The following is a 27,952-nucleotide window of genomic DNA, read 5'->3' as shown; positions in this document are numbered from 1 at the left end:
ATCTGGCAGAGGAGGCCGAGAAAGGCAGCTTTTGGCTCTGGCTGAGGAGGAAGGACAGGAGCTGGGGAAAGAACAACTAACCCCGATAACAGCCGCAGGGGGTAACAGCTATCAGCTGCAGGGGGTGACAGGGAGACGTCCCTGTCACTGCTCCGCCACCAGGAGACGTTCCAGGATTAAAGGAGTGAAACGTTGGTGAATGGTGGTTCCTGGCTGATGACCCTGCAGCTGACCCGTGGGCACTGGAGGAGGTGCGACAGGCAGCAATGCCAAGCAGGAAATACTACCTACCTGTTCATTAACTAGAAAATAATATTACAGTGAATTATTGGACAGGAACAAAAATATGAGAGCAACATGGGGCATCCTCAATAGCATTATTAAAATGGCACTAAAAGGGATTACCCCCAATACTTAGAAGGAAATAAAAAGAATGACAAAATAAAAAGAAGTAGTTGAAAGCTTCAACAATATATCCTGCCCTCTCACAGCTTCTTGTACATTATGATGTAAATAAGTTTGTACATAACACATGCACGCGCATTAGCTTTAGGTATTGTTAGCTAATATTAGAAATTTGGATAGCTAGCGTTAGCTGTCATTTAATGTACATTCCACCATAACAACAACATGACTGCAAATTGTTTGTTGCTTCTCTCTGCTTTTATATGTGTGTACACGCTACCTGCGCGTACGAGTTGACGAGACCGGTTGAGTGACCACCGAAAACACCAATCATTTTATTTGGGCCGTTAAAGAAATGTATTACATAAACTTTGTAATTGTGAAAAATATAGACAATTGTCAAACAAATGTGTTGTGTTAAACCACTCCATCCAGCTGTATAATCAACCACTCGCCATACAGCAATAGATGACATCGGTCTATTACCTGGCCGCTTCTTCGTTAGCTACCTCTCTTTGTTTATAATGTATATTTTCTGCTGGATCTACTCTATTTTATGCTGCCCTTTATTTTTTTTGCTGCAGCTATTAAATAACCTTACTCTTGCCAGACCGTTGTAGTTCGCTGAGCTCAACACAAGGGTCTGGGCTCGAAGGCATTGCAAACTCCTTCCAAATAGCAAAAAATCTTGAACCAATCAGGATCGCAGGGCGGGATTTCATAGATGTGACGTAGCGCCGAAGGGACTGTTTGATTCAAACAACAATGGCGGCACGGAGCGAGGAGTCATGTGCTGACATTGATTCTGCTATTGCAACTGTTTTGCGACATCGATCGAATATTAATTATTTAAAAGATGAACAGAGAACGGTTTTGAAGGCATTTATTGGTGGAAAGGATGTTTTGGCTCTTCTTCCGACCGGGTTTGGATTTCCCAGCGTCGCTCTCATCAGCGTCACGGGTTGATTTAGATGTGAGTGATTGAAGTAGCACGTCATTCAAGATAACGGACAAGCGGTTTATCCAATGACATACAATTATTTTTTTACAAGGCCCCGCCTTCTGAAATACATCTCCTATTGAGAACTCTCAGATCAATGTGTGGAGCTCAGCGAACGACAAGGATCTGGCAAGAATCAGGTTAGCTGTTACATATACTATAATATTGTCTGAGTAGGTATTCCGACAAGTTGGTACACTTTGACAGCCATTTAGAAGCCGGAACTGGGGAGGATGACACTAAAGGACATGTTCTACCCAGCCTGCCACCCTGTTTTTTCAAGAGGATTATGAGACATTCTCCACCTAAATGGGAATATATGAACATCCCAATAGCAGTTGGCATCCTAATGACAGCAGACCTTGCATAGTAAGTGATGTTTTATCATGATTGTTGGCTCTCATGAGGTCTGCAGTGAGCAATAATCAGTGATAAAGAAAAAAAAAAGAAAAAAAGAAAAAGTTATGTGTTTTTTAAATGAATGCGCCGCGTATGCTTAAAATGATCAAAATACATAAATATTAAATATTATAAAAGTGCCCATTACTACATTACTTATACTTACATAATGTATATAAAACCTCAATGGAGGTGTTTGGATGTTTTTTAAGGGCTTCATAGACGAACGCACATGGCTTCCATAGGCTCCATTGTAAGCAATAATTTAAGATTTATAATGCAAAAAACAACAACATTACAGTCATGTATTTCATAATGATTGTGAACAATAGGCAACATTTCAAAAAAGTGCAGTTCCCCTTTAAAATATTTTATTGCTTTTGGTTGTAATTTTTATTCCATTACAAAACAGACAAAAGTATATTTTATTGTTATTGTTTGCTTTATTTACTTGGGGATTTAAACTTTTCATTCCAATTATAATTTTATAATATACAAGAAATAAAATTATTGCATTTGAAAGGATATACATGCATTATAATTATGTATTAATGGTTAATTTGTTCTCAAAAAAATAATGGCAATAATATTGTTTATGTAAAATATATTTATATTATTCGTATATTATATATAATATATTATATATATTATATTATTTATTATTATTATTGTCTATTGTGAGTGAACTGTAGTGCTGAATTTCCCCCAGGGATCAATAAAGTACATTCTATCTGCAATAATTCATAGGACAATATATTGTCAAGCAAAATTTGTTATTGGCCCAGACCTACATTTAGAAACCATCCATTCATCCATTTTCTACTGCTTGTCCCTCTCCGGGTCACAGGGGGGCTGGAGCCTATCCAAGCTGCACTCGGGCGGAACACATGGTACACCATAGACAAGTCGCCACCTCATCGCAGGGCCAACACAGACCATTCACACTCACATTCACACATTAGGACCAATTTAATGTTGCCAAACAGCCTCTGCCCAGATGCATATCTTTGGAGGTGGGAGCAAGTCAGTGCCCAGACAGAACCCACACAGTCAATATAATAAATATACAACCTATTAACAAAATAAAACATAATGATAATATACAATAAAATAATTAAAATATGTATAAACAAATCGTAACTGGATCGTGAGGTGCCCAAAGATTCCCACCGTTAGTAACATCTAACATCTTGTCATCAACATATATAGTCATAGTCAAAAGTTTACATACACTTGTAAAGAACATAATGTCATGACTGTCTTGAGTTTCCGATCATTTCTACAACTCTTATTTTTTGTGATAGTGATTGGAGCACATGTTTGTCACAAAAAACATTCATGAAGTTTGGGTATTTTATGAATTTATTATGGGTTTACTGAAAATGTGACCAAATATGCTGGGTCAAAAGTATACATACAGCAATGTTAATATTTGGTTACATGTCCCTTGGCAAGTTTCACTGCAATAAGGCACTTGTGGTAGCCATCCACAAGCTTCTGGTTGAATTTTTGACCAACTCCTCTTGACAAAATTGGTGCAGTTCAGCTAAATTTGTTGGTTTTCTGACATGGACTTGTTTCTTCAGCATTGCCCACATGTTTAAGTCAGAACTTTGGGAAGGCTATTCAAACCTTAATTCTAGCCTGATTTAGCCATTCCTTTACCATTTTAAACGTGTTTGGGGTCATTGTCCTGTCGGAACACCCAACTACACCCAAGACCCAACCTCCAGGCTGAAGATTTTAGCTTGTCCTGAAGAATTTGGAGGTAATCCTCCTTTATCATTGTCCCATTAACTCTCTGTAAAGCACCAGTTCTATTGGCAGCAAAACAGGCCCAGAGCATACTACTACCACCACCATGCTTGACGGTGGTAATGGTGTTCCTGGGATTAAAGGCCTCACCTTTTCTCCTCCAAACATATTGCTGGGTATTGTGGCCAAGCGGCTCAATTTTTGTTTCATATGACCACAGAACTTTCCTCCAGAAGGTCTTATCTTTGTCCATGTGATCAGCAGCAAACTTTAGATGAGCTTTAAGGTGTTGCTTCTGGAGCAAGGGCTTCCTTCTCGCATGCTAGCCTCTCAGTCCATGGCAATGCAAAACACGCTTGACTGTGGACACTGACACCTGTATTTCAGCAGCTTCCAATTCATTGCAGACCTGCTTTTTGATGGTTCTCAGTTGACTCTTGATCATCCTGACCAATTTTCTCTCAGCAGCAGGTGATAGCTTGCATTTTCTTCCTGATCGTGGCAGTGACAAAACTGTGCCATGCACTTTATACTTACGAACAATTGTTTGCACAGTTGCTCTTGGTACCTTAAGCTGCTTTGAAATGGCTCCAAGTGACTTTCCTGACTTTTTCAAGTCAATGATTAGTTTTTTCAGATCTGTGCTGAGTTCCTTTGATTTTCCCATTGTCGCGTTTGTAACCGAGCCTAATAACTGCATCATTTGAGCCCTATTTAAATGGGCTCAGACAAGTCAACAGGTGTCATCAATCATAATCACTCACATGAAGCTAATTTGATTTGATTGTAACTTTTCTACATCATCAAAATTGATAATGTATGTTTCTGTATGTATACTTTTGACCCAGCAGATTTGGTCACATTTTCAGTACACCCATAATAAATTCATAAAAGAATCAAACTTCATGAATGTAACAAGCATGAGCTCCAATCACTATCAAAAAATATGAATTGTAGAAATTATTGGAAAAACAAAACATTATGTCCTTCACAAGTGTATGGAAACTTTTGACCACGACATATAAACATTTTTAATTAGCACCAGACCAATAAAAATTAACTGTAAATGATCCACTTGTATGTTGTCCATATACGTTTACGTTTATAAGCAGGAGGATTGACAATTGAAGAGGATTTCTAAACTGAAACTTCTTTCTCGGCAATGACACTCAGCATGACTCCCGCAAGACCAAAAGCTTGGCTGTTATGTTTGGTCCGCCTAGCCTCTCCGCTTCCACGCCAAATTCCTTGCCTTTTTATTTCGCTTTTGGGTACAGGGCTCAAGCTTGCGGAAGTGCATTGCGTCGACAAATGTACACTTCCTGTCCCTCACTTGAAATACGAACATTGTGGGAAAAAATCCAAACATGTACCATTACACCCATCCATCCATCCATTTTCTACCGCTTATTCCCTTCGGGGTCGCTGGAGCCTATCTCAGCTACAATCGGGCGGAAGGCGGGGTACACCCTGGACAAGTCGCCACCTCATCGCAGGGCCAACACAGATAAACAGACAACATTCACACTCACATTCACACACTAGGGCCAATTTAGTGTTGCCAATCAACCTATCCCCAGGTGCATGTCTTTGGAGGTGGGAGGAAGTCGGAGTACCCGGAGGGAACCCACGCAGTCACGGGGAGGACATACAAACTCCACACAGAAAGATCCCGAGGCCGGGATTGAACTCACGACTACTCAGGACCTTTGTATTGTGAGGCAGACGCACTAACCCCTCTGCCACCGTGCTGCCCACCATTACACCGCTAGTGTTAAAATGAATAAATGATCCATTGAGAAATTGGACTGCTACGTGTGACTGTTAAAGATAATGCAAACAGAGTAACTCACCCGTTTATCAATCTCCCCATGCTGCAGTTGAACAAATCGGGCACTAATGGCTGCAATATAGCTTTGCTGATTAGAGAAAGCCACTCGCCCCGCCCCTTTTGGATATTTCAGTTCAGGGTCTGTGTCGATACCAGCGTAACACACTCCGCCATAGAGACGGTCCATTATCATGGCCAGTTCCGCTGGAAACGACAATGTACATACAGGTTAAGTTGGTGCGATGATGAAGATTATAGAATGTACTTGGTGGTCATTTCAGCAACGTACCTGCCCGTAGGGGACGAGGGACACCTCCTACAAAGATGGTCTTTCTCGGATCCAAAGGCTGGGAGCCGTCCATGACAAAATCACTGTCATTTAGGTTCCAGGGTCGAATTTGAACCTGGTACAGAAAAACATGAAACATATTATAGACTTACGAACATGACGGAGCAACTTAAAAGCAAAAATAAAGCAACTTTTGCAAAATGGTTTGTTAATCAGTATTTACACTACAAGCATGCAACCACAGCAGTTTAGCAGTCACATGATGTCTGCTGTGTGACGCAGGTATTTGACTACTAGTTTATAAACAGACCTGTGACTCATTACAGCCAGCAGCCCATACCTCATGGACACCAAATTTTAGTTAACTGTGACTAACATTAAAATAAAACACTTACAGGACTATCTGCGTGTGAGAAAGCAATAATAGTTTTATTCACAAATCAACCTGCTGCTAGTTATGTGCTCAGCTGATTGAGCAAGATGGGATGCTTAAGTACTACTCTTTTTCTCGAATAATTGTAGGTATATAGACCTCAGTTTAACTTATGTCTTTATCCATTATTTTGATCGCAACAACCAAAAATACTCTCCATTTATACAATTTAAACAAGGTAAATAAAAAACTGAAAATAAACGTAAGCACAAGCTTATAATATCCTGCCCCATCACTAAATGAGAATAATCTTAGTTTTTTATTGATTTTGTTACATATAATACATGACCTTATTTAACAAAAGTCATTTGGTATACATTATAATATACATAATACAGTGCAGGCCTATTCAACTGGCGGCGCGCCAAAGCTTTTCATTTGACCCACCGAAAATCACTAAATGGGTTATGATGAAACCATCCAAACTAGGGTGGCTCATGTGTGTAGTACTATCACCACCCCGCAGGGGGCAACAGTAAGGCAAATTTGTGGTAAGTAGAATACTACTCAATAAATGACATTATCGACCCTAAAAAAAAAAATAAAAAAAAATTGCGAAAATCTGACTTTAACAGCAACTGGACAGCAAAGTATGAATATTTTTCCCCAAGCAGCTGCTTGAGTCATTGTTTTCTGTCGGACATTTAAAGCGACGGACACACTGTTCCAGACCAGCAGCAACGGTAGAAATCCACACATTTTGGTCGTGTTTTGTCTGAGTAACTTTTTGGCCAACAAGGCTCGTTTAATACATACTAATTTGACCACTAGAGGCTAGACCTTAGGTTTATTTGTGTTGAGCCACATTCATGTTTGATGTGAATGTTTAATTTCTATATGCGTTAACATCTGTAGTTTATTGTGTGAATGTATTAACAGTAAACCTATTGTATTTATGTAAAATACACCATCGACATCATACATTTGTAATGTTTATTTTATATTTATATCTATAGTCTTACAAAGCTAAATGAAGGAAGAAGTGTAAAGAAATAAAACTGAGGAAGTAAAATAATTCAAATCACGGAACATCAATCCTTAAAGGCCTACTGAAATGATTTTTTAAAATTTAAACGGGAATAGCAGATCCATTCTATGTGTCATACTTGATCATTTGGCGATATTACCATATTTTTGCTGAAAGGATTTAGTAGAGAAAATCGACGATAAAGTTCGCAACTTTTGCTCGCTGATAAAAAAAAGCCTTGCCTGTACCGGAAGTAGCGTGACGTCACAGGAGCTAGTATTCCTCACAATTCCCCATTGTTTACAATGGAGCGAGAGAGATTTGGACCGAGAAAGTGACGATTACCCCATTAATTTGAGCGAGGATGAAAGATTCGCAGATGAGGAACGTTACAGTGAAGGACTTGAGAGGCAGTGATGGACGTATCTTTTTTTCGCTCTGACCGTAACTTAGGTACAAGCTGGCTCATTGGATTCCACACTCTCTCCTTTTTCTATTGTAAATCACAGATTTGTATTTTAAACCACCTCAGATACTATATCCTCTTGAAAATGAGAGTCGAGTACGCGAAATGGACATTTAAAGTGACTTTTATCTCCAAGACAATACATCGGTGACACACTTAGCTACTGAGCTAACGTGCTAGCATCGTTCTCAAATGAAGATAGAAACAAAATAAATAAACCCCTGACTGGAAGGATAGACAGAAGAGCAAAAATACTACTAAACCATGTACATGTAACTACACGGTTAAAAATTCTCAGCCTGGTAAGGCTTAACAATGCTGTTGCTAACGACACTAAGGCTAATTTAGCAACTTAGCAACCGGAACTCACAGAACTATGTACTCTCTCCTTTTTCTATTGTGTATCACGGATTTGTATTTTAAACCACCTCGGATACTATATCCTCTTGAAAATGAGAGTCGAGCACGCGAAATGGACATTTAAAGTGACTTTTATCTCCAAGACAATACATCGGTGACACACTTAGCTACTGAGCTAACGTGCTAGCATCATTCTCAAAAGAAGATAGAAACAAAATAAATAAACCCCTGACTGGAAGGATAGACAGAAGAGCAAAAATACTATTAAACGACGGACATGTAACTACACGGTTAAAAATTCTCAGCCTGGTAAGGCTTAACAATGCTGTTGCTAACGACACTAAGGCTAATTTAGCAACTTAGCAACCGGAACTCACAGAACTATGTACTCTCTCCTTTTTCTATTGTGTATCACGGATTTGTATTTTAAACCACCTCGGATACTATATCCTCTTGAAAATGAGAGTCGAGCACGCGAAATGGACATTTAAAGTGACTTTTATCTCCAAGACAATACATCGGTGACACACTTAGCTACTGAGCTAATGTGCTAGCATCGTTCTCAAATGAAGATAGAAACAAAATAAATAAACCCCTGACTGGAAGGATAGACAGAAGAGCAAAAATACTATTAAACCATGTACATGTAACTACACGGTTAAAAATTCTCAGCCTGGTAAGGCTTAACAATGCTGTTGCTAACGACACTAAGGCTAATTTAGCAACCGGAACTCACAGAACTATGTACTCTCTCCTTTTTCTATTGTGTATCACGGATTTGTATTTTAAACCACCTCGGATACTATATCCTCTTGAAAATGAGAGTCGAGCACGCGAAATGGACATTTAAAGTGACTTTTATCTCCAAGACAATACATCGGTGACACACTTAGCTACTGAGCTAACGTGCTAGCATCTTTCTCAAATGAAGATAGAAACAAAATAAATAAACCCCTGACTGGAAGGATAGACAGAAGAGCAAAAATACTATTAAACCATGTACATGTAACTACACGGTTAAAAATTCTCAGCCTGGTAAGGCTTAACAATGCTGTTGCTAACGACGCTAAGGCTAATTTAGCAACTTAGCAGCCGGAACTCACAGAACTATGATAAAACATTAGCGCTCCACCTACGCCAGCCAGCCCTCATCTTCCCATCAACAGCCGTGCTCACCTGCGTTCCAGCGATCAACGGCGCGACGAAGGACTTCATCCGTGGGTTTGGCGGCAAGCATCAGCTAGGCGTCTTCTATCAGGGTAAGCCACTAAGACACCGATCGATCCCACCTACAACGTTCTTCTTTGCAGCCTCCATTGTTCATTAAACGAATTGCAAAAGATTCACTAACACAGATGTCCCGAATACTGTGGAATTTTGTCGAAGAAAACAGAGCTTTGTGTATTGTGTCCAATAGGGCCCAAACACTTCCGTGCATTTTATGACGTCACGCGCATAAATCATATCCAAAAGAGATTTTCAACCGGAAGTGTGGCGGGAATTTTAAAATTGCACTTTATAAATTAACCCGGCCGTATTGGCATGTGTTTCAATGTTAAGATTTCATCATTGATATATAAACTATCAGACTGCGTGGTCGGTAGTAGTGGGTTTCAGTAGGCCTTTAACATAAGTTCTGGAGCTTCTGTTCCTTCATGTTAACTACCTGTCTATCTGCACACGCTTGTAATGAGCAGTGAGGGCAGAATAATTAATTTGTTGACAGTGCAATGAGAAAGCCTATGTGTTTACTTTGCAATTAAGTAAACACAGTCTCAAAGGAATATAACCTGAATAGGCACTTTCTGACGAAACATCCAAATTCTGATGTCCAGTCCCTAAGCCCTTGGGCTCTTGAAACTGCAGCCCTTTTCATTATGTAGTTGAATACCCTTGTTACAGTATATTCAGTATACAAATCATAAATTTGAGTACTTGGTTTTCACAATGGAAATGCATCAGTAGCGGGCTATTGTGCGGTGAAAAAGAGGTTAAACACACTTACTGGCTTGTCTTTGATGGTAGGGCTGGATACACAGAGGTACAGCTTGCCATCTTCTTGAATGCAGGCATCGATCAGAGCCTGAACAGAGCTCTCATCTTGAAAGAGCAGGAAGGCGTATCCTTGAAAGTTAGGATTAAAAGAGCAATGAGCATCACAGTGCTGTGCTGTTGGGTCCAAAATCTAAACACTAAGTTTCTGTTAGTCCTCACCTTTTGGAGGGAAGTAAGATTTGCTCTCAGCCTTATGAGGCCAGTCGACAAACAAGTGGCCAAAACGACGGAAACTGGCAGTGATTTCATCTGTAACAGAAAAGTAAGGATATCGTCAATTCCTAAATGGTGTTCAATTTCTCACTTGGTGTTCATTAAGGGCCACAAGCAAATCCATTGAATTGCTCTCAACTAGGGATGGCAATAAAAATAAATTAGTTTGTTAACTGTAATTCATTAAGAGTTTTGTCATTTATTAACAAAGCTCTGTTGGCAGGTAAACAAAGTATACTGTCTGGCTGCTATCAACACTGTTAATTTAATCTCAAAGTCCGCAATTAAGCCTGTTACAAGATGCCATCCATTGATGCAACAGTGATATGGGATTATTCGTCAGGAAGTGAGACAATTGCATTGTAACAAGTTTAACTTTTTAAGGAATACTATCTCATTGCTTGCTTTCAAAGAGACCATACAGTAGCAGTTCACTGGCAACAATAGCACACCAATCCCCCAAAACTCTTTCTGTTCGATTGCTTAGTCATGATTGTGGAGTACTCCTTTACAGCTTGTATTTTAGGTCATTTGTTGCATTTAGTTTTTACGTTCACTGCAAAAAGAGTGTTTAGCAACATTCACGGCCGCCACAAATACATTTGGAATGCCATGCTTGTCCTCGTTCATAAACACATAATACACTTGATCTGCCGGGGAATAAAACAATGCAGCAGAAGAGATCATTTGTGCTGCCGACTTTGATGCAAACTTTAGCGAGCATTCAAAGACTTCTGGATATCTATTGAAAAAGTGAGTAGCGACAAATCGAGTGGAGAATTTTTGAGACTTTAAAATAAAAGCACGTATCACGCTTCCCAACCAGCTGCTGTGTGCCTCTCTCCCTCTCAAACTCGTCTTGTGACATATGAAAATGACAGAAAACAGCAACCGAAGCTCGTTTGCAATTCTAAAACATATTTGCTTTACTCACTTATTGCGAATGCCTCATGGCCAATTCCGCAAATTCCACATCATTGTGTGTACCTTCGTCTATGTCTGGGGGCAGTCCTCCGACAAACACTTTGCGAGAATAACGCTCTATGCGTTCTCCGTTGAGGTGAGGGAAACAGTGTGCTGAGCCAAGGCCACCAAGGGTCTGGTCTACAGTCTCGTCCTCTCCAAAAGAACGCTCATCCTCCATGGGGAACAGAGAGGAATGACCTGACCAGGAAAAAAAAAACACTCAGCTATATCAGATACTGTATATTCTCACAGACCTAAATCCTTGAACAACATTGAAGAAAGACATTAAATCCTCTAATAGGTGATTGTTACATTGGTCTTTTTTCTTGTACAAAATTAATTAAGACTGAAGTATTTTAAAAATGTAAAGACGAGCATTACCTCGTCTTCTGCCATAACTTCTCGCTGCATGTAAAACAACACAATAAAAACCTTAAAATTGCCTCCAAGGAAAACGGTCACTTTTACACAGAAATGCATAAATGGAGGCTGCAACTAACATCCAACAAGGAACTTCTTCCACGCTTGTGTCAGGACTCAATTTCAATTGTGCTTCAGCACATGTAATTGACATACCATTCATCGGCAGAGGCCCGTCTCCACCCTGGTGAGAGAAATTGAAGCGTCCTACAGTAAATGAAAAAACAGGAAAAAACTTTACACCACAAATTCATGAACTAAAATTACCTAATTTCTGTCAAAGATGAATAAACTTTTAATTTGGTAATAATCAAAATAGCACTTAATTTATCTGTTTTTTCCACATCAGGACACATACATATGTGCAAAATATGCACTCATTTTCATAATTATAGAGGACTTCAGTCATTTTAATGATCAAACCATTATGCCAAAGTATAAAGAACTAAGCAGTCAACTTAGTCATTCGTAAACAAGGTTAAACGGTTCTTGTTTGACAAAAATTAAAAAATGCTACCTTTAAATTAGTTCTTCGGACTGTATTGGGATGAACATTAGCTTCTGCAATCAGCAGTGTCTGCTCTGATAAGAACAAGGCTTACATTATTGTGAAAGTACACATGGACAAATGTTCTTGTGCAGCCCTGGTGCAATATGAGATCCAGGTGAAACTCTAAAAATTTAAATATTATGCAAAGGTTTGTCTATTCTTGCAAAACTAATATTTGACCTAGGCTCATAACATGCCACTCAGATATTTCAAGCCTTCTTTTGACAGAATCGTGTTGATTAAAAAAAAACTAAAATTAAAAATCTCAGAAAACTTGGGGTTTTCAAAAAAAAAAACATGATCATCAATATTGCATGTAATGAGTTTAGAATCACATATTAGTTTCACATTTGAAGTTGAATTGCTGATATGAAGGGACTTTTGCACAACATTCTAATTGTTTGAGTATCACCTGTAAACACAGGATATGAATGTTTCCACTGTAAATAAAAAAAAGAAACAATGTTTTAATAAAATATAAAAAAGTGAATAAATTGCAGAACATCATATTTTAGTTTTGTCTGTTCGCAGGAAACTAACTGGTTTCTGAATAACTTTTGAATTAAATGTTGAGGATTCTGATCATTTGCATTCTCAGCAGAGCAAGAGGTCCATTATGACAAAGGGGACCTATGATGAATTTCGTCTTTTCTGACTTATAAGTGTTGTTACAGTGTTGAATACTTGTATTAGACAATGCCAAAACATCAAATCATAATGTCTATGCATTTGGGCGTGAGCTTCCACACAGTTTTGGATGCCTTTGACTGTGTTTTTTTTTTTTTTTTAATTAGTGGGGAATTAGTGCCGTCAGTGATTGACAGACGTACTTATGTGGTCATGCTTGGACATATTGGGTCGAAAAGCCTCCTCCTCTTCCCCCTCTGCTTAGCCAACATCACTGCAGACTGCTGCCGCCGGAACGTCCATATATTCCTTTTCGTTTCATGCACTCCCGCCTGCTTTATGTCTATAAAATAAATACTACAAAATACTTCTGTCTTTATTTGTTCACAACATTTGGGCCACTACGACATTGGATTATCCGCTGAACATTAACAGAAAAATGCGGTGGTATTACAACATGGTCTGAGGAAACAAGAGAAGGTAAGATAAAGTTAAATTTTCATCTAATCTTGGCATGCGCATAATAACACCGACGTGCACCACGCACTGACATAAATGCTAATAAAAGCAGCTCTTTTATGCAGGTTTATCGATTGGAGACTGCGCATGTGTACCTAATGTTGTGACTGGATGCCTCTATATAATGTTAATGAGGTTTATTTTCAACCGTGTCAGGAGAAAAATAGCAAAGACGACTTCAAGATATATATTGAATCAAGTGTACATTTTCAAAGGACAAATTATGATACTTTTGGATATGGTGGGGTGTGGTTTCATTTGCAATCTGGGAACACCTCCAAAAAACAACATTTTGCAGACATATACAGAGAGTGGGTTATAAAAGTAACCGTGGAGAAAAATATACATCACACCAAAGCATACCCGATATGTATTATCTCTAGACCACAAGCAAGTGTTTTTAAATGTAGATTAAAATCATCCTAAATCCCCTTTAAATATATATAAAAAATTGTGTTCTTGTCATTAACGTAAGCAACTAAGTCTTCAAGGAAAATGGTTATGTAGCTTTTGCATAAATGATGCAATTGTGAATGACTGTGTTAGAAAGGGTAACAATTGGAAAAACCAACAAACAAGGTAACATGTTCAGTAGGGTTTTAAGTCATCTTCAAAAATAACTATTACATGTGCTATGGCAAATTTCATCTTAAGTCTGAACAAACATTTTTTTTGAAAGCTATCTCCTCATTGGAGGTTATGGATGTGGACTTTCCCGTCTGCCACAAGCACAAAATGTCTCACAAGCTGCTGAGATGGGATACGATTAGTTTGCCGATGTTAATAAACTTCATCACAGGATCCCAAATATGGCATTCAGTGGTGTTAAAGGAAGCATCTACAATTATTTGTTCAAATAGTTATCGGCCCAGTTAGGTAGCCCTTGCAGTGTCTTCCTTTTGAAACATAAAAGCACCTTTCCCTGGAAGAACTGTGACCCCATTAATTGAAAATTATAGTTGTTAACCAAAACACCACCTGCTGGATCACAGATTAACATAAGTGTGGTAACAGCTGCTATTTGAACGTTGTGAAGATATTTCCTGTGAAGCCTAACCTTATGCACAATCATTATGAAAAGACATGATGACGGATGTAATTTTTTTTAATGCAGTCTAACTTGTAAATAAACATAAATAAAAGTCTGCTTACAGTGGAGCCAATGGGAGGTCCTCTATTCCGTCCATAAACTCAGTAAAAACCATCCAAAAAGCGCAAACAATACTCCATTTACATTTTGTGACTTGAATATTAACAAAGTATTAGTGATATTGTTATTATAAAGGGCTACCGCAGACAAACTATTTATAGCGGCACCTTGATCACCAACTTTTGTGCCAATGTTGACATCATCGACTGATCAGCTGCTTTTTTGTTTCCTTAATCGTCAAACTTTATTGTAGATCATAAATAATTCCTCACACCTAGATAATTAGAAGGACGAGGACGTATTTCGACAAACTGGTACACTTCGACAGCCAATTTAGACCCGGATAGGGCGAGAACGACACAAAAAGATGCTTGGGTTCACCTCTCTTTTCTTCATGAGGACTGACTCATTCTTCATTTAAATGGGAATATATGAACATCCCAACAGTCAGTAATTAGTGATGCTGAAAAGAAGTTGACCTTGTGATCATTTTGAAATTAATGCGCCGCGTAGGCTTAAAATGAGCAAAATATGTAAATATTAAATGTTATTATAAATGTGCCTGTTACTACATTACATATATACTTACATCATGTATATAAACCTTAATGGTGGTGTTTAAATGCTTTTTACATGCTTTATAAGCCAAAAAAGAGCAGCTCCCTAAGGCTCTACTGTAAACAAACTTTTGATCGCATTTATTTACTATTTCGAATGCATTAAAAAAAAATACGTCCGCCGTCTTGTATTTCACAATGATTGTGAACGATAGGCAAAATTCCCCTCCAAAAAGTGCAGTTCCCTTGTAAAAGGGGCTCTTTGCTACTTGCTCACAGGTAAATTTTTCAAACCAAAAATATAACAAAACACAAGCTTATGTTACGATTAGTGGTTTAGCAGAACATATCGTTTTTAAATGTTTATATTTTTCACAAATTGCTTGTCGGCCCAAGGAATATGTTTGGCTTGCAGGCTTGTCACTCATCCTGTATCTTCAACATGTACACGCAAGGAGCGCTTGTACACAAACAAAAGCAGTCCAAGAGAAGCAACTAACAATTTGCAATCATGATGTTGTTATACCTATCATTGAATGTATAGCCTAACGTTAACTATTCAAATCGTTACCATTAGCCAACAACAAACAAAGCTAGAGTGCATGCACGTGTTACATGCATACGTATTGTACGTCACTACGTCCTAAAAGCCGTAAATGGGCGGGATATAATGCTTAACACTTTGTAAAGGTAGCGCTCGACACAACCCTGTAAAAGTTGCCTCTTTAAAAAAACAGTTACCATATGAGAAAATATGACTTACTAAATGTGCACAATAGCAATTTTTATGCATCTGCATTAACCACCCAGGTATTGCTGTGCAATATATAGTAATAAATTAAGACATAAAAACATTATCGTACAATACGATTCTCTATTATTTATATTGTAATTTTAACATCTGGGCTGCAGCTAATGTGGGTGCATTTTTACGTTGCTTGAAATAACTTTACGGCAAGAGCCAGCATAGTATAGATGTCAACAATGTGGCAGTCTGCTACTACTGAAAGCACAATGGAAGCTAAACCAACAAAACTCGAAGAATTAGTGCCAAAAAGAGGGACAAAGAACTCCTTTTTTTGGAATAAAAAATTAAACCTACCAAACATTTGTAATTGACATAACATGCCAACGATTCGCTGCCAGCGATGTAAAAAAATCTAATCTTTTGTATAACTTTAAGACACGACATGAAGAACAGTACAGAGACACGTGTTAAAATGCGACAAAGTGCTAACATTATATATATATATTCATGTTAAACTTTCCTCCTGATGGTCAAATAAGGCTATATATTTACAGCCAACGACGAGATCTCCTCCACAATATTGTTTGTGTGGAAACTAACCTTTCAATGAATCCTGTTCAGCCCTCATAATGTCAATCAGGGAGTTCTCCAGAGAGTGCATGTTGAAACCATCAAAGGAGCGGGTTCTCTCCTGCTCGAAAAAATGGGAAAAAAACAATTAGCCTCCTTGCAGCTTTACATCGCCATTTGAGGCAGCAACAGCAGCTCTGACAGTTAAGCACCATGCAGATAGAAAACAGTGTCTTTGACCTCATACATACATAATGATAGCAAACAAGATGCAGTGTTACTAATAAGGGTCCGGACACCATCATCATGAATAAATACCCCAACACAGAAAACAAAATGTTGGATTTTGAAATGGAGCCCCATCCAGAAAGCTTAAAAGCACACACACCATCAGTATACTAGAGCACAAGACCTCTAAAATGAGGGCAGTAGCAAGGCTGGGAAGAGACAAGATCCTGCAACCTAAGAAATTGCATATGACGAGGCACGTATCCTGTTTTGATGAATGGCTCGTTTGTTGCATTTGACACACCAAAAAGATTAGCATTATAGGACATACGGATCATATATTATTTGCAGGGACCACAGTGCACAAAACGAACATACTGCAAATGAATGAAACTCCACTATCGCCCTCACCTGGAAAGGGTAGACACTATCACTGCGGCTCACTGCATCCTCCACCCAGCCCTTGTGATTGAAGCCAGAGCTATTTCGGGGAAACTTCTGGGAAGGAACCTTGGGACCAGTTGAGAAGAAATTTAACATACATGAAAATGTATGTTCAAGTAAATTATCACACTTATACCTGATTGTTGGGGAATGACTTTTTCAGCGGGGAGATGGAGTTGAGGCCAGTCATTCCTCCCCCGACCCCACGTCGGTACTCCCTAACTCCATGTGTGCCTCCCCAGCCTCCATATCCCCCAGGGCTCCAGGTGGTGGATGTGGGTGTGGAGGGGCTCTGGTAGCTTCCCCACGGTGAAGGGTGCTTGCTCTGGGCAGGTGTGAGGTGGGGCAGCTGGGGGAAGGCTCCTGTGCGATGAGCGTGCGGAGGGAAGGAGGGCTGAGGCGGGTGAGGGCTAGCTGGGGAGCGCCGGTGCTGCGGTGGAACTCCCTGGCCGTGGGGGTGATAGGGCTGGGGGTGGGGCGTGGGAGGGTGGTGCTGTGCGACCGGTCCGATCTGTGGGGAGAAATTTCCTCCCGCGTTGAAGCCAGGCCCGGTGTGGTGGGAGAAGCTCTGGAACAGCAAAGGCGGTGCATTGCCGTTGGTGCCGGCAGGGCCAAAGAATCCCCCAACGTCATCACCGACTACTGGGGAATGGGTGGATGGAACAGCAGGTGACCAGTTGTTGAAGCTGGTCAGCGAGGAGGAGGTGGATTGTGTGCAGCCTGTACCCATCCCCAGGGCGTCCTGGTAGTCGAAACCACTAAGCACTGGAGACTCCATCCTTAGCTTCTCCTTCCCGCCACTGCTTTCCAAAGAACCTTTCTCCATCAAGCCGTCATCAGGCAGAGCTCCCTCAAGCTCCCCCAAGGTTGCGCCGGCCTCCTGCTGGCCCGGAGAGAGGGCCTGAGGCTGGACCTGGACCTGAGACTTCTCCTGCATCTCCTGGAGGTCTAGAGCCTTGGACTTGTCCGACTCCAGGATCTCATCTTGCATGTTGCCGTGTTGGGCTACGGCGGGGAACAGCCAAGCACTGCCCCCATTGGTGGAGCAGGTGTTGTTGACGAAGGAAGGGGGGCTGGGGGGGTTGGCGGGGTGGTGGGGGTGCTGGGGTTGGAGGTGAGGAGGGATCCTTACAGGGAACGCAGACTTGTTACCACTGCTGCTCTTCACCAGAACTCCAAACCCGTAGTCCCCCATTTAGGACACCCAGTATAGCTTTGCTTGACTTTTGGCTTGCACCGACTTCTTTATGCTGAAATAAAGAGAGAGAAATAGGGTGACACGTCTAAATGGAGTTCGTTAAAACCGTGCCAGCGTTGCACCATGTCAGGAACATAATAATTCTCTCGCCAAGCTTAATGGAGGCGCAGTACGCAAGCAGGGGAAAACACCCTAGTGAAGCAGCAGAAGCTAACAGCCTGCTTTGACGTCTGCAAAGGTCGTGGCGCAGCTAGCAGCAAGCTAACAGCGACTCCACCACCATTCGTGTGTCATCATGGAGACAAGCCAGTCTATTTAAAAAAAAAAAAGCCGCACTTGCCCGAGGTGGGGGAGACGGCCTGGACACCTACCGAGTATTCTTCTTTCCTAAGCAATCACCTCCCCGGGCGTAACCTTTTAAACACAGCATACATGCTGATGACGTCTACGGGCTGTTCCGAACGTTAAAGAGTACTTCCCTTCTCCGGAGCCGCTAAGCTAGCATACGGGACGTTGGGAACGTTAGCATATTTTCGCCAAAGCATTAAACGTCTTCGGCGGAGAACAGAACAGCGTCCGACGAGAGGAAAGCAATATTCACCACAGCATTATGAACGGCAGCTCGCTGGAAATTTCCAGGGGGGGGGGATGACAAGTTGGAAATGGAGCTTGGCTCTTTAAACGACCTCGTATGTTCAATGTCACACCGCCGAGCCATCAAAATTTCCCCTCGAAACGCAACCCAACCCCGACGCGCTGACAACCACAGTCCGTCGGCGAGCATGTTTGGCCCAGCTACCTTCAGTTCAGCGTCATGACCTTATCGTTTTGATGTCGCCATATTTCAGCGTTTTTCCCTTTTCTGCATTTCCCAGACGGCCGGTGTAAATGGTTTCTCCTCTTTCATCTAGATGACAGCTGAGCCAGTCGGCGGACACTTCCGACTATAAGCCCCGCCCCCAGTAGCAGCAAACCGCCAATGTGTGTTAGGATTTCCACTTAAGTCCCGCCCAGTCATGCTTCCATCTTCCATTTGATTGGATAATAACTGTGTAGCCGCGCCCATAATACGCCTTTATTCAATGAATGGCACATGTTCTCCTCCCAAATAAGAATGCATTGAAATGAATGGGAGGAGTTGGTGGTGAACTACAATAATAATCTATTAAATCAGTATTTAATAAAGCGCTGCTTTGGAAACAGCAGCATTTAGTCCAAAGCAGATTAAATTATTGGATTAAATAAAGCCAGCATCTCATGTGACAATTTCACAATTGTTGCGAATTAACGCCAGAATGGTTTTTAACACACACTCAAGTGTGCATTTTGCAGTTCAACGTACCAGTACAATGAAAAATCATGTTGCCTCTACATTGAAAAGATTATTAAAGTACCAATGATTGTCACACACACACTAGGTACGGTGAAATTATCCTCTGCATTTGACCCATCCCCATGTTCACCCCCTGGGAGGTGAGGGGAGCAGTGAGCAGCAGCGCTGGCCACGCTCGGGAATCATATGGTGATTTAACCCCCAATTCCAACCCTTGATGCTGAGTGCCAAGCAGGGAGGCAATGGGTCCCATTTTTGTAGTCTTTGTTATGACTCGGCCGGGGTTTGAACTCACAACCTACCGATCTCAGGGCGGACACTCTAACCACGAGGCCACTGAGCAGGTGGCCTTATCGTATATTTCTTATTTATAACACCAAAATACTTACAAAGTTTGCAAGTAAATAAATATGATCAAAATAATATAAATATCCTGAGCCATTTTATGGGATAATGAGCATGAGCGGTCACGTGATCCCTGACGCGCACCACAGTTCCCTTCAACAACAACAAACCTACTACTCACGGTCACGGCATACTTTGTGAGGGACAACAACGATTACTTTGGGACAAATTATGACGCAGAACCTTATATTTTTTTTAGCCTAAATATAAAGAGGATGAGCTACATTTTTTAGAAGCTGTGTGCTAAACAGATTAAGCTTTAGTGGAACACTACGGCACCATTCATCAGTGTTGCTAAGTGCTGAAAAAGAAATACAAACTACGAACATAATAAAACAAACACTTACTGTACAATATCTGCTCTCACTGGGATGCCGAATGATGGGATGTTATTATCTTTCTGTTGAAGAATATATCGTAATCGTAAACTTCACAAAGGGTTAAAAAAAAAAAAGTGCCGCAACGATCGATCCTTTTATGTCTCTTTCGCCATATCTGGGTCTAAGTTGGATTAATAATAATTGTCGGTTCATAGCCGCAACCTTCTACTATCCAGTGAGAAACATGATTTTTAATTTAGAAGTCTGTGTCGATGCACTGAATTAATCCGATTTCTCAAATAGTTCGGCTCTAAATGCCACATGTTCTCCCAAATAAGGATGCATTGAAATGAATGGGAGGAGTTGGTGGTGAACTACAATAATAATCTATAAATCAGTATTTAATAAAGTGCTGCTTTGGAAGCATCAGCATTTAGTCCAAAGCAGATTAAATCATTTTATTAAAAAAAAGCCTGCATCTCATGTGACAATTTCACAATTGTTGGGAATTAAGGCCAAAATAGTTTTTAACACAGGCAGCACGGTGACACAGGTGTTAGTGCAGGTCCTGAATTCAATCCCAGGCTCGGGATCTTTCTGTGTGGAGTTTGCATGTTCTCCCTGTGACTGCGTGGGTTCCCTCCGGGTACTCCGGCTTCCTCCCACCTCCAAAAACATGCACCTGGGGCATACTTGCCAACCCTCCCGATTTTCCCGGGAGACTCACGAATTTCAGTGCCCCTCCCGAAAATATCCCGGGGCAACCATTCTCCCGAATTTCTCCGGATTTCCGCAAGGACAACAATATTGGGGGCGTGCCTTAAAGGCACTGCCTTTAATGTCCTCTACAACCTGTCGTCAAATCCGTTTTCCCTCCTTACAAACAGCGTGCCAGCCCCATCACATAATGTATACGTCTTTTACAAACACATATGAGTGAATGCATGCATACTTGGTCAACAGCCATACAGGTCACACTGAGGGTGTCCGTATAAACAACTTTAACACTGTTACAAATATGTGCCACACTGTGAACCCACACCAAACAAGAATGAAAAACACATTTTGGGAGAACATCCGCACCGTAACACAACATAAACACAACAGAAAAAATACCCAGAATCCCTTGCAGCACTAACTCTTCCGGGACGCTACAATAAACACCCCAGCTACCACCAAAAAAAAACCTGCTCTCACTGGGATGTCGACTGATGGCATGTTATTATCTTTCCGTTTGGATTAAGAATATATCGTAATCTTCACAAAGGGTTAAAAAAAAAAAATTGTCGCAACGATCGATCCTTTTGTGTCTTTTTCGCCATATCTGGGTCTAAGTTGGATGTCAAAGTTTACCTAATTGTCGGTTCATGGCCACAACCTTCTACTATCCAGTGAGAAGCAATGATTTTTAATTTAGAAGTCTGTGTCCATGCACTGAATTAATCCAATTTCTCAAATAGTTCGGCTCCAAATGGCACATGTTCTCCTCCCAAATAAGGATCCATTAAAATTAATGGGAGGAGTTGGTGGTGAACTACAATAATAATCTATTAAATCAGTATTTAATAAAGCGCTGCTTTGGAAACAGCAGCATTTAGTCCAAAGCAGATTAAATTATTGGATTAAATAAAGCCAGCATCTCATGTGAAAATTTCACAATTGTTGGGAATTAACGCCTGAATAGTTTTTAACACACACTCAAGTGTGCATTTTGCAGTTCAACGTACCAGTACAATGAAAAATCATGTTGTCTCTACATTGAAAAGATTATTAAAGTTAAAGTACCAATGATTGTCACACACACACTAGGTAGGTGTGGTGAAATGATCCTCTGCATTTGACCCATCCCCATGTTCACCCCCTGGGAAGTGAGGGGAGCAGTGAGCAGCAGCGCTGGCCACGCTCGGGAATCATATAGTGATTTAACCCCCAATTCCAACCCTTGATGCTGAGTGCCAAGCAGGGAGGCAATGGGTCCCATTTTTGTAGTCTTTGGTATGACTCGGCCGGGGTTTGAACTCACAACCTTCCAGTCTCAGGGCGGACACTCTAACCACTAGGTCACTGAGCAGGTTCAATAGTCACACACACACTAGATGTGGTGAAATTATGCTCTGCGTTTGACCCATCCCCATGTTCACCCCCTGGGAGGTGAGGGGAGCAGTGAGCAACAGCGCTGGCCACGCTCAGAAATCATATGGTGATTTAACCCCCAATTCCAACCCTTGATTCTGAGTGCCAAGCAGGGAGGTAATGGGTCCCATTTTTATAGTCTTTGGTATGACTCGGCCGGGGTTTGAACTCACGACCTCCTGATCTCAGGGCGGACACTCTAAACACAAGGCCACTGATTTGCTTTACAAAGTAAAAGAACACATCAATTTAAAGTGCATGGATTAGAGAAAATAGAAACAGATTTATTTAAGAAGTTAGCAAAGGAAATCTAGAATGCCGGCTTAATTCGGACTACCGAACGAAATACGAATGATATGAAAGAGAACGAAGCCGGTATATTAAAGGCGAATCTTAAAGCGTACAAGGACCTCTTCACACTGCATTAGTGCGCCTCAAACGGATCAACCATAACTCTGTATTCGATACAACTGGCTAGATACTCCAGACCAATAGCAACCTTCATCTGGAACAGTATCGGCTGCAACAAAAACGTTTTTTTCCTTCAGATTTAAAACTCCTTCCATCGATCCACAGAGCTATATCATGAACTCTGAGACATTCAAATGTTTTATTTCCATTATTCTCTGTCCGAAAATTCCTTAGAAAAATCTGATCCTTCTTTGCTCAGAACCTGCATCCGCTCCGATACATTCATGTTCGTAGCGCAATCAAAGACACATTTTTGATGCTGTCTGCTATTTAACATCAGCATAGCGCTAGAGACATAATATTTCAAAAATGTGTCAATATTACAGCAGACATCAGAGCTGAGCTAGGCTGTTAAGTTGTTAAGCGCCACATAATGTAACGTCATAGGTCTACTGGAAAGTAAATTCATGTATCCACGCTAAAACGAAATAAGCGCCCCCCAGTGTACGGGAGGCACACAGCGTATGAACAATAGTTGCATTTTAGGGAGTACATGGATACTCGGACTTCACATGAAGGTGGGAAAATACAAAAAAAACATAATATTTGAGAAATCAGACTAATTTAGTGCATGGAAATGTAGTGAGTTTGTCAATATAACAGCATAAGCTAGTTAGCTCTCTGTGATCAATGCACCGCTGAAAATAGTTTGTCTGCGATACAATAAAAATATCGCTAACCCTAGGGCTATGTTCAATTCAAGAATTATAAATGGAGTATTGTTGGAAGTTTTTGCATGGTTATTTAGAGGGGTTTATGGACAGAATAAAGGAGCCTACGTTGACTCCATTGTTAGCTGACTTTTTAAAATTGTCTTTACGATTTAGAATGCATAAAAAAAAGGAAAACATATGTATTCTTCTCTTACATAAAGATTGTGAAATATAAAAAGCAAATCTCTTTCCCATTTTTGGAGAATTTACAGTATTGCTAATCTGTTGACTGTGGTCAGAGTGCAGAGGAGTTCCCCCCCGTGCTGTCATCAGACCCACAATCTACGGAAGTCTTTTGAAACGGAACATTCTAAAAATGTCTGTTTGAAGTTGTGTGGATGTTTAGACAATATTTTCACATATTTTGCGGGTTGGAACTATAATTGGGTATGGTTTAACAGATACAATGAAACACAATTCAGCATATAAATAGCATTTATTTCTATTATACTGTTACTTTCGACCCTTGAGTCTCTCTTTTGTAGCAGAGGGAAGAGGAACATCGTCAGCAGAAGGTCCTGCTCTATACATTATTCAAGTGGAGTAGGATTACCGGACTCACAGTCAACTAAAACAGGCTTCTTCGACTAATTGTAGTGTATTCTAAACAAATCTGCAACACTACCAAATAATTTTGCAATTCAGGACCAGTGCTTTGAATGTTGTTCTGGCATAAAACATAGAAACAATGATTTGTGGTATCATATGTTATGATCCAAATAGGAAACATCGCTTGTCAGTGTCGCATTCCCACACCCACCCCTCATCTGTGTCCTGTAGTATAGAAACACTCAGCACCCAACCCATACCCACGTGCTGCAGGGCCTGTTGGGTTGGTTTAACAACAGTCGGCCTTGAGCTTCTGGTTTCCTTTAACAGCTAACAGGCTGATGGTCCTGGTGTTCCTGGTTTGATTTTCTCTGTGCAAACAAAGACTTGTTTCCATTTGAATCTGTCGTGTAACTCAATATCCAAAATGTGCTTGTGGATGTCATGTCAGTGTAAGGACAGAGCTTTGTCTTTCCTGTTGCTTTGGTGAAACTGAAGTGTGCCGTTAAAACATTCAAATACATTACAGTTGTATAACCAGAATGATGAATACAATTCAATAGATAAATAAACTTGGCACGGACAGAGATGCTAAATACGAGACAGAGTACAATCATTCATCACATATTGTTCTTTAAAGATTCATCAATGTAACCTGGGTATCAAGTCATTAATCTATTTATTACTGTAGTTTCCACAGAGATGGTCACTGAGCAGCGGAATTAACTCAGGTTTCTCGGTCAACAACAGGAGAGTTTTTTTTTCTGCTGCACTGCCTCCACTTTAGCCATCTTAATATGGCTAGAGCTCAGTTGCCATACCAACCGTGAGATTGTGGCATATTCAAGTCCCAAAGCCACCAGCATGTTGTGTCATCTTTACCAATACAATGACTCTAGACGCTTAAAGCAAAGTATAAACCTTCATTTTTCAGTAGGTTGTCATTATAATTCCTAAATGCAGTGGTGTGCCGTCAGGGCCAGCAAGGCCTTCTCTGCTGGCCTAACATAACCAGAAATCATGATCATAATTGAAGATACAATTATTTTTTTATTTACTTTCCCTAAATATCTAAAAGTATTCATATTCTCTTCATGTCATATTATGCTCCTTCCAGTGCTGTTGTTTTTAGTTTTAGTTTGTATCCAATCAGAATTCAGCTAGCTTATGTTGCCATGCTGTACGAAATCTGCCGAAGGCCTTCAGAATCAACAATGTGGGCGTCTGTGCACTGTAAGCGAACGGGGACATACAATGATAGATAATTGCGATAGCCAATCAGATTAAGAGTTGTTGTCAGTAACGCCTTCTAGCTGGCCTAAGGTTGAACGGGACATTTACGCGTCCTGTGATTGGACATTCACCGGGACCGTAAGTGGATCAATTTGAGAACACATAGAGTTGATAGACAGTTGCGATAGCCAATCAGATCACAAGTTGTTGACGGTAGCCTATCTAAGTAGCCTAAGTAGCAACGAGACTTTGATTGGATACTCACTTGTCATTCCAAAGTGAGTATCCATACACAAGTTTCAATTTAGCAGGAAGCGGGAAGTGTTGCGCTGTAGCCAGACCGGGATAGCAGAGAAGTAGAACAAAACGTTGATTAGGTGGCAGATACAGTATATATTTTCAAAGCCATTTTCAAGAAGGATATTTAAAGAGAAACTACATCTTGTGAGACCATGTCGGCCAACCCCGGAAGCTAGCTCAGCTTGTCTGGCGATGAAATGGGGAAATGCTCGCCATTTCTACTCGAAGAAGCCGACTACGAGAGGTACCACTGGCTTACACGGCGTCAAATAGGTCTTACTAATTGTGAGTTCAAATATTTTATTTTAACACTTCTAATATGTTTTTTGCAATTTTAATTTTTACATTACCACATAAGATATGTTTTAATTGCTGATGCGTTTGAATTGATTTTTAAATGCGCCAGAAAATAACCCGTTTTGTATACTGTTGATGAAGGCCCAGTGGGGCGTAAATATGTTTCTGTATAGTATTTCTCCAGCAATGGTCATGTGGTGACATCGATTATGGTATTTTGAGAGGTAATCTTTGAAGTCGGACATCACTGAAGGCCTGGGTGGGAAACGCATGGCCCGCCACTGCCTAAATGTAATTTCAAATACAGTGGCGCCACAACTTAAGAGTGTTTTGAGATAAGAGCTGTCTCTCAGCTCATTGTTATGCTTTAAGTTGTAAGCTATAATTTGAGTTACAAGCGTCCCCGCCATTAGTTGGCGTAGCAAATGCCATAGTGAACCCCGTAAGATCTGCCCAAAACATCTGGTCTTACTCGCTGACATTAGCTTATCGCTAGAGATGGACATAACATTGTTTCCAACTTCAATGATGTTACATTCAACTTTCTTGATGTAAACCAGAGGCTAAATTTACGCCCTCGGCAAACCATCCCTTGGCTTCTTCTTCTTTCTTTTTTTTCTACATAACCCAATTATTTACAAGTAGGTATAAGGCGGGGGTCAGCAACCGGCGGCTCTCTTTAGTGCCGCCCTTGTGGCTTCCTGGACCTCTTTCAGAGATGTGTAAAAATGGAAAAAGATGAAGAAAAACATATTTTTTTAGTTTTAATACATTTTTCTGTAGGAGAACAAACATGAGACAAACCTTCCTAATTGTTAGAAACCCCACTGTTTATGTTATACATGTTTCACTGTTGAGAGTATTTGGCAAGCACCGTTTTGTCCTACTAATTTCAGCAGTCCTTGAACTCATCGTAGTTTGTTTACATGTACAACTTTCTCCGATGCTGCCACAAAAAGATGTGTTTTATGCCACTCCTTCTTTGTCTCATTTTGTCCACCAAACATTTTATGCTGTGCGTGAATGCAAAAAAAGTGAGCTTTGTTGATTTTATTGATTTGCTGGAGTGCTTATCAGGCATATTTGGTCAATCCATGACTGCAACACAATCGATGCTAAAATGCTATTTAGGCTAACTGCATGTACATATTGCATCATTATGCCTCACTTGTAGGTATATTTGAGCTCATCTAATTTTCTTCACTTATGTCCTCTGTGTGTTTAATTTATATTTGCATGTCTCATGACACATTATCTGTATGTAATATTGGCTGCATTTCTCGTAGTTGTTTGTGTGCCATGTTGTTCCAGACCACAGCAAACGTTACCCAGCTTGCAAAGATTGTAATAAATCCATTTGAAGAAGACAGCCTTAAACTTGGACACACACATCTATACCTTTTGGCCATTCTAAGACTGTAGTTTCCAGGAGTTATCTCACCCTCTAAGAAGCCTCCAGTTTACTCATGATTTCCAATGTTGGAAAAATGTGTAAAATCAAAATTAAAATACAAAATTTCTGTCAATGAAGATTTGCGTCAGCCTTTAATAGTAGGCTAATATAGCTAATATAGACACTTACATTATGTGTTGCCTTCATTATAACACTTATATAAGACTTTTAAAGTCATTTTGATAGTAGGCTAAAATATAGCTATATAGATACTTACATCATGTGTTGCCTTCATTACAACACTTATATAAGGCTTTTAAATTTTGCAGCTCCAGACAGATTTTTTGTGTGGTATTTTTGGTCCAATATGGCTCTTTCAACATTTAGGGTTGCGGACCCCTGGTATAAGGTATATCTTATTTCAATTATAAAAATTAAATACAAGTCATTTGGAAGCAGTTTTTGTTTTGACCTCACTGGCCTGGGATCAGTCTATCCTTGCCAACTTCTGCAGTTGCAAGTTGATCCCCCGTCCCCCTCCTATTGCAGAGGTGTCTTTTGGAAAGGGAGGGATATCAGAAAAACAGGCCAACAATTTGCTGCCCTTACCTTAAAGTAAATGTGCCACCTTCTCTATATAAAAAGGGCCACTGGA

General features: G+C 40.4%; 2 protein-coding genes across 5 annotated transcripts in view; one reads left to right on the top strand and one right to left on the bottom strand.

The window, feature by feature from the left end:
• LOC133648993 (cytoplasmic polyadenylation element-binding protein 4-like) overlaps nt 1-19,087 on the bottom strand; it is a 37,928-nt gene extending 18,841 nt beyond the window's left edge. The window contains exons 1-11 of one of the 4 annotated variants that reach the window (XM_062045631.1): nt 18,950-19,087; nt 17,089-18,202; nt 16,920-17,018; nt 16,311-16,401; nt 11,716-11,766; nt 11,521-11,544; nt 11,161-11,337; nt 10,120-10,209; nt 9,911-10,029; nt 5,680-5,794; nt 5,413-5,594 (exon numbers count right to left, since the gene is read on the bottom strand). In XM_062045631.1, coding sequence (XP_061901615.1) covers nt 5,413-5,594; nt 5,680-5,794; nt 9,911-10,029; nt 10,120-10,209; nt 11,161-11,337; nt 11,521-11,544; nt 11,716-11,766; nt 16,311-16,401; nt 16,920-17,018; nt 17,089-18,147 — 2,007 coding nt within the window. In that variant the 5' untranslated portion in view covers nt 18,148-18,202; nt 18,950-19,087. The other 3 variants (XM_062045634.1, XM_062045632.1, XM_062045635.1) reach the window with 3 other exon arrangements.
• LOC133649000 (uncharacterized) overlaps nt 1-27,952 on the top strand; it is a 1,204,785-nt gene that overhangs the window by 308,959 nt on the left and 867,874 nt on the right. The gene's annotated exons all lie outside the window — the stretch shown is intronic.

This window comes from Entelurus aequoreus, linkage group LG04 (genome assembly GCF_033978785.1).
Source record: "Entelurus aequoreus isolate RoL-2023_Sb linkage group LG04, RoL_Eaeq_v1.1, whole genome shotgun sequence".
NCBI classification, from domain to species: Eukaryota; Metazoa; Chordata; class Actinopteri; order Syngnathiformes; family Syngnathidae; genus Entelurus; species Entelurus aequoreus.
This window is presented reverse-complemented; position numbering and strand designations above follow the sequence as displayed.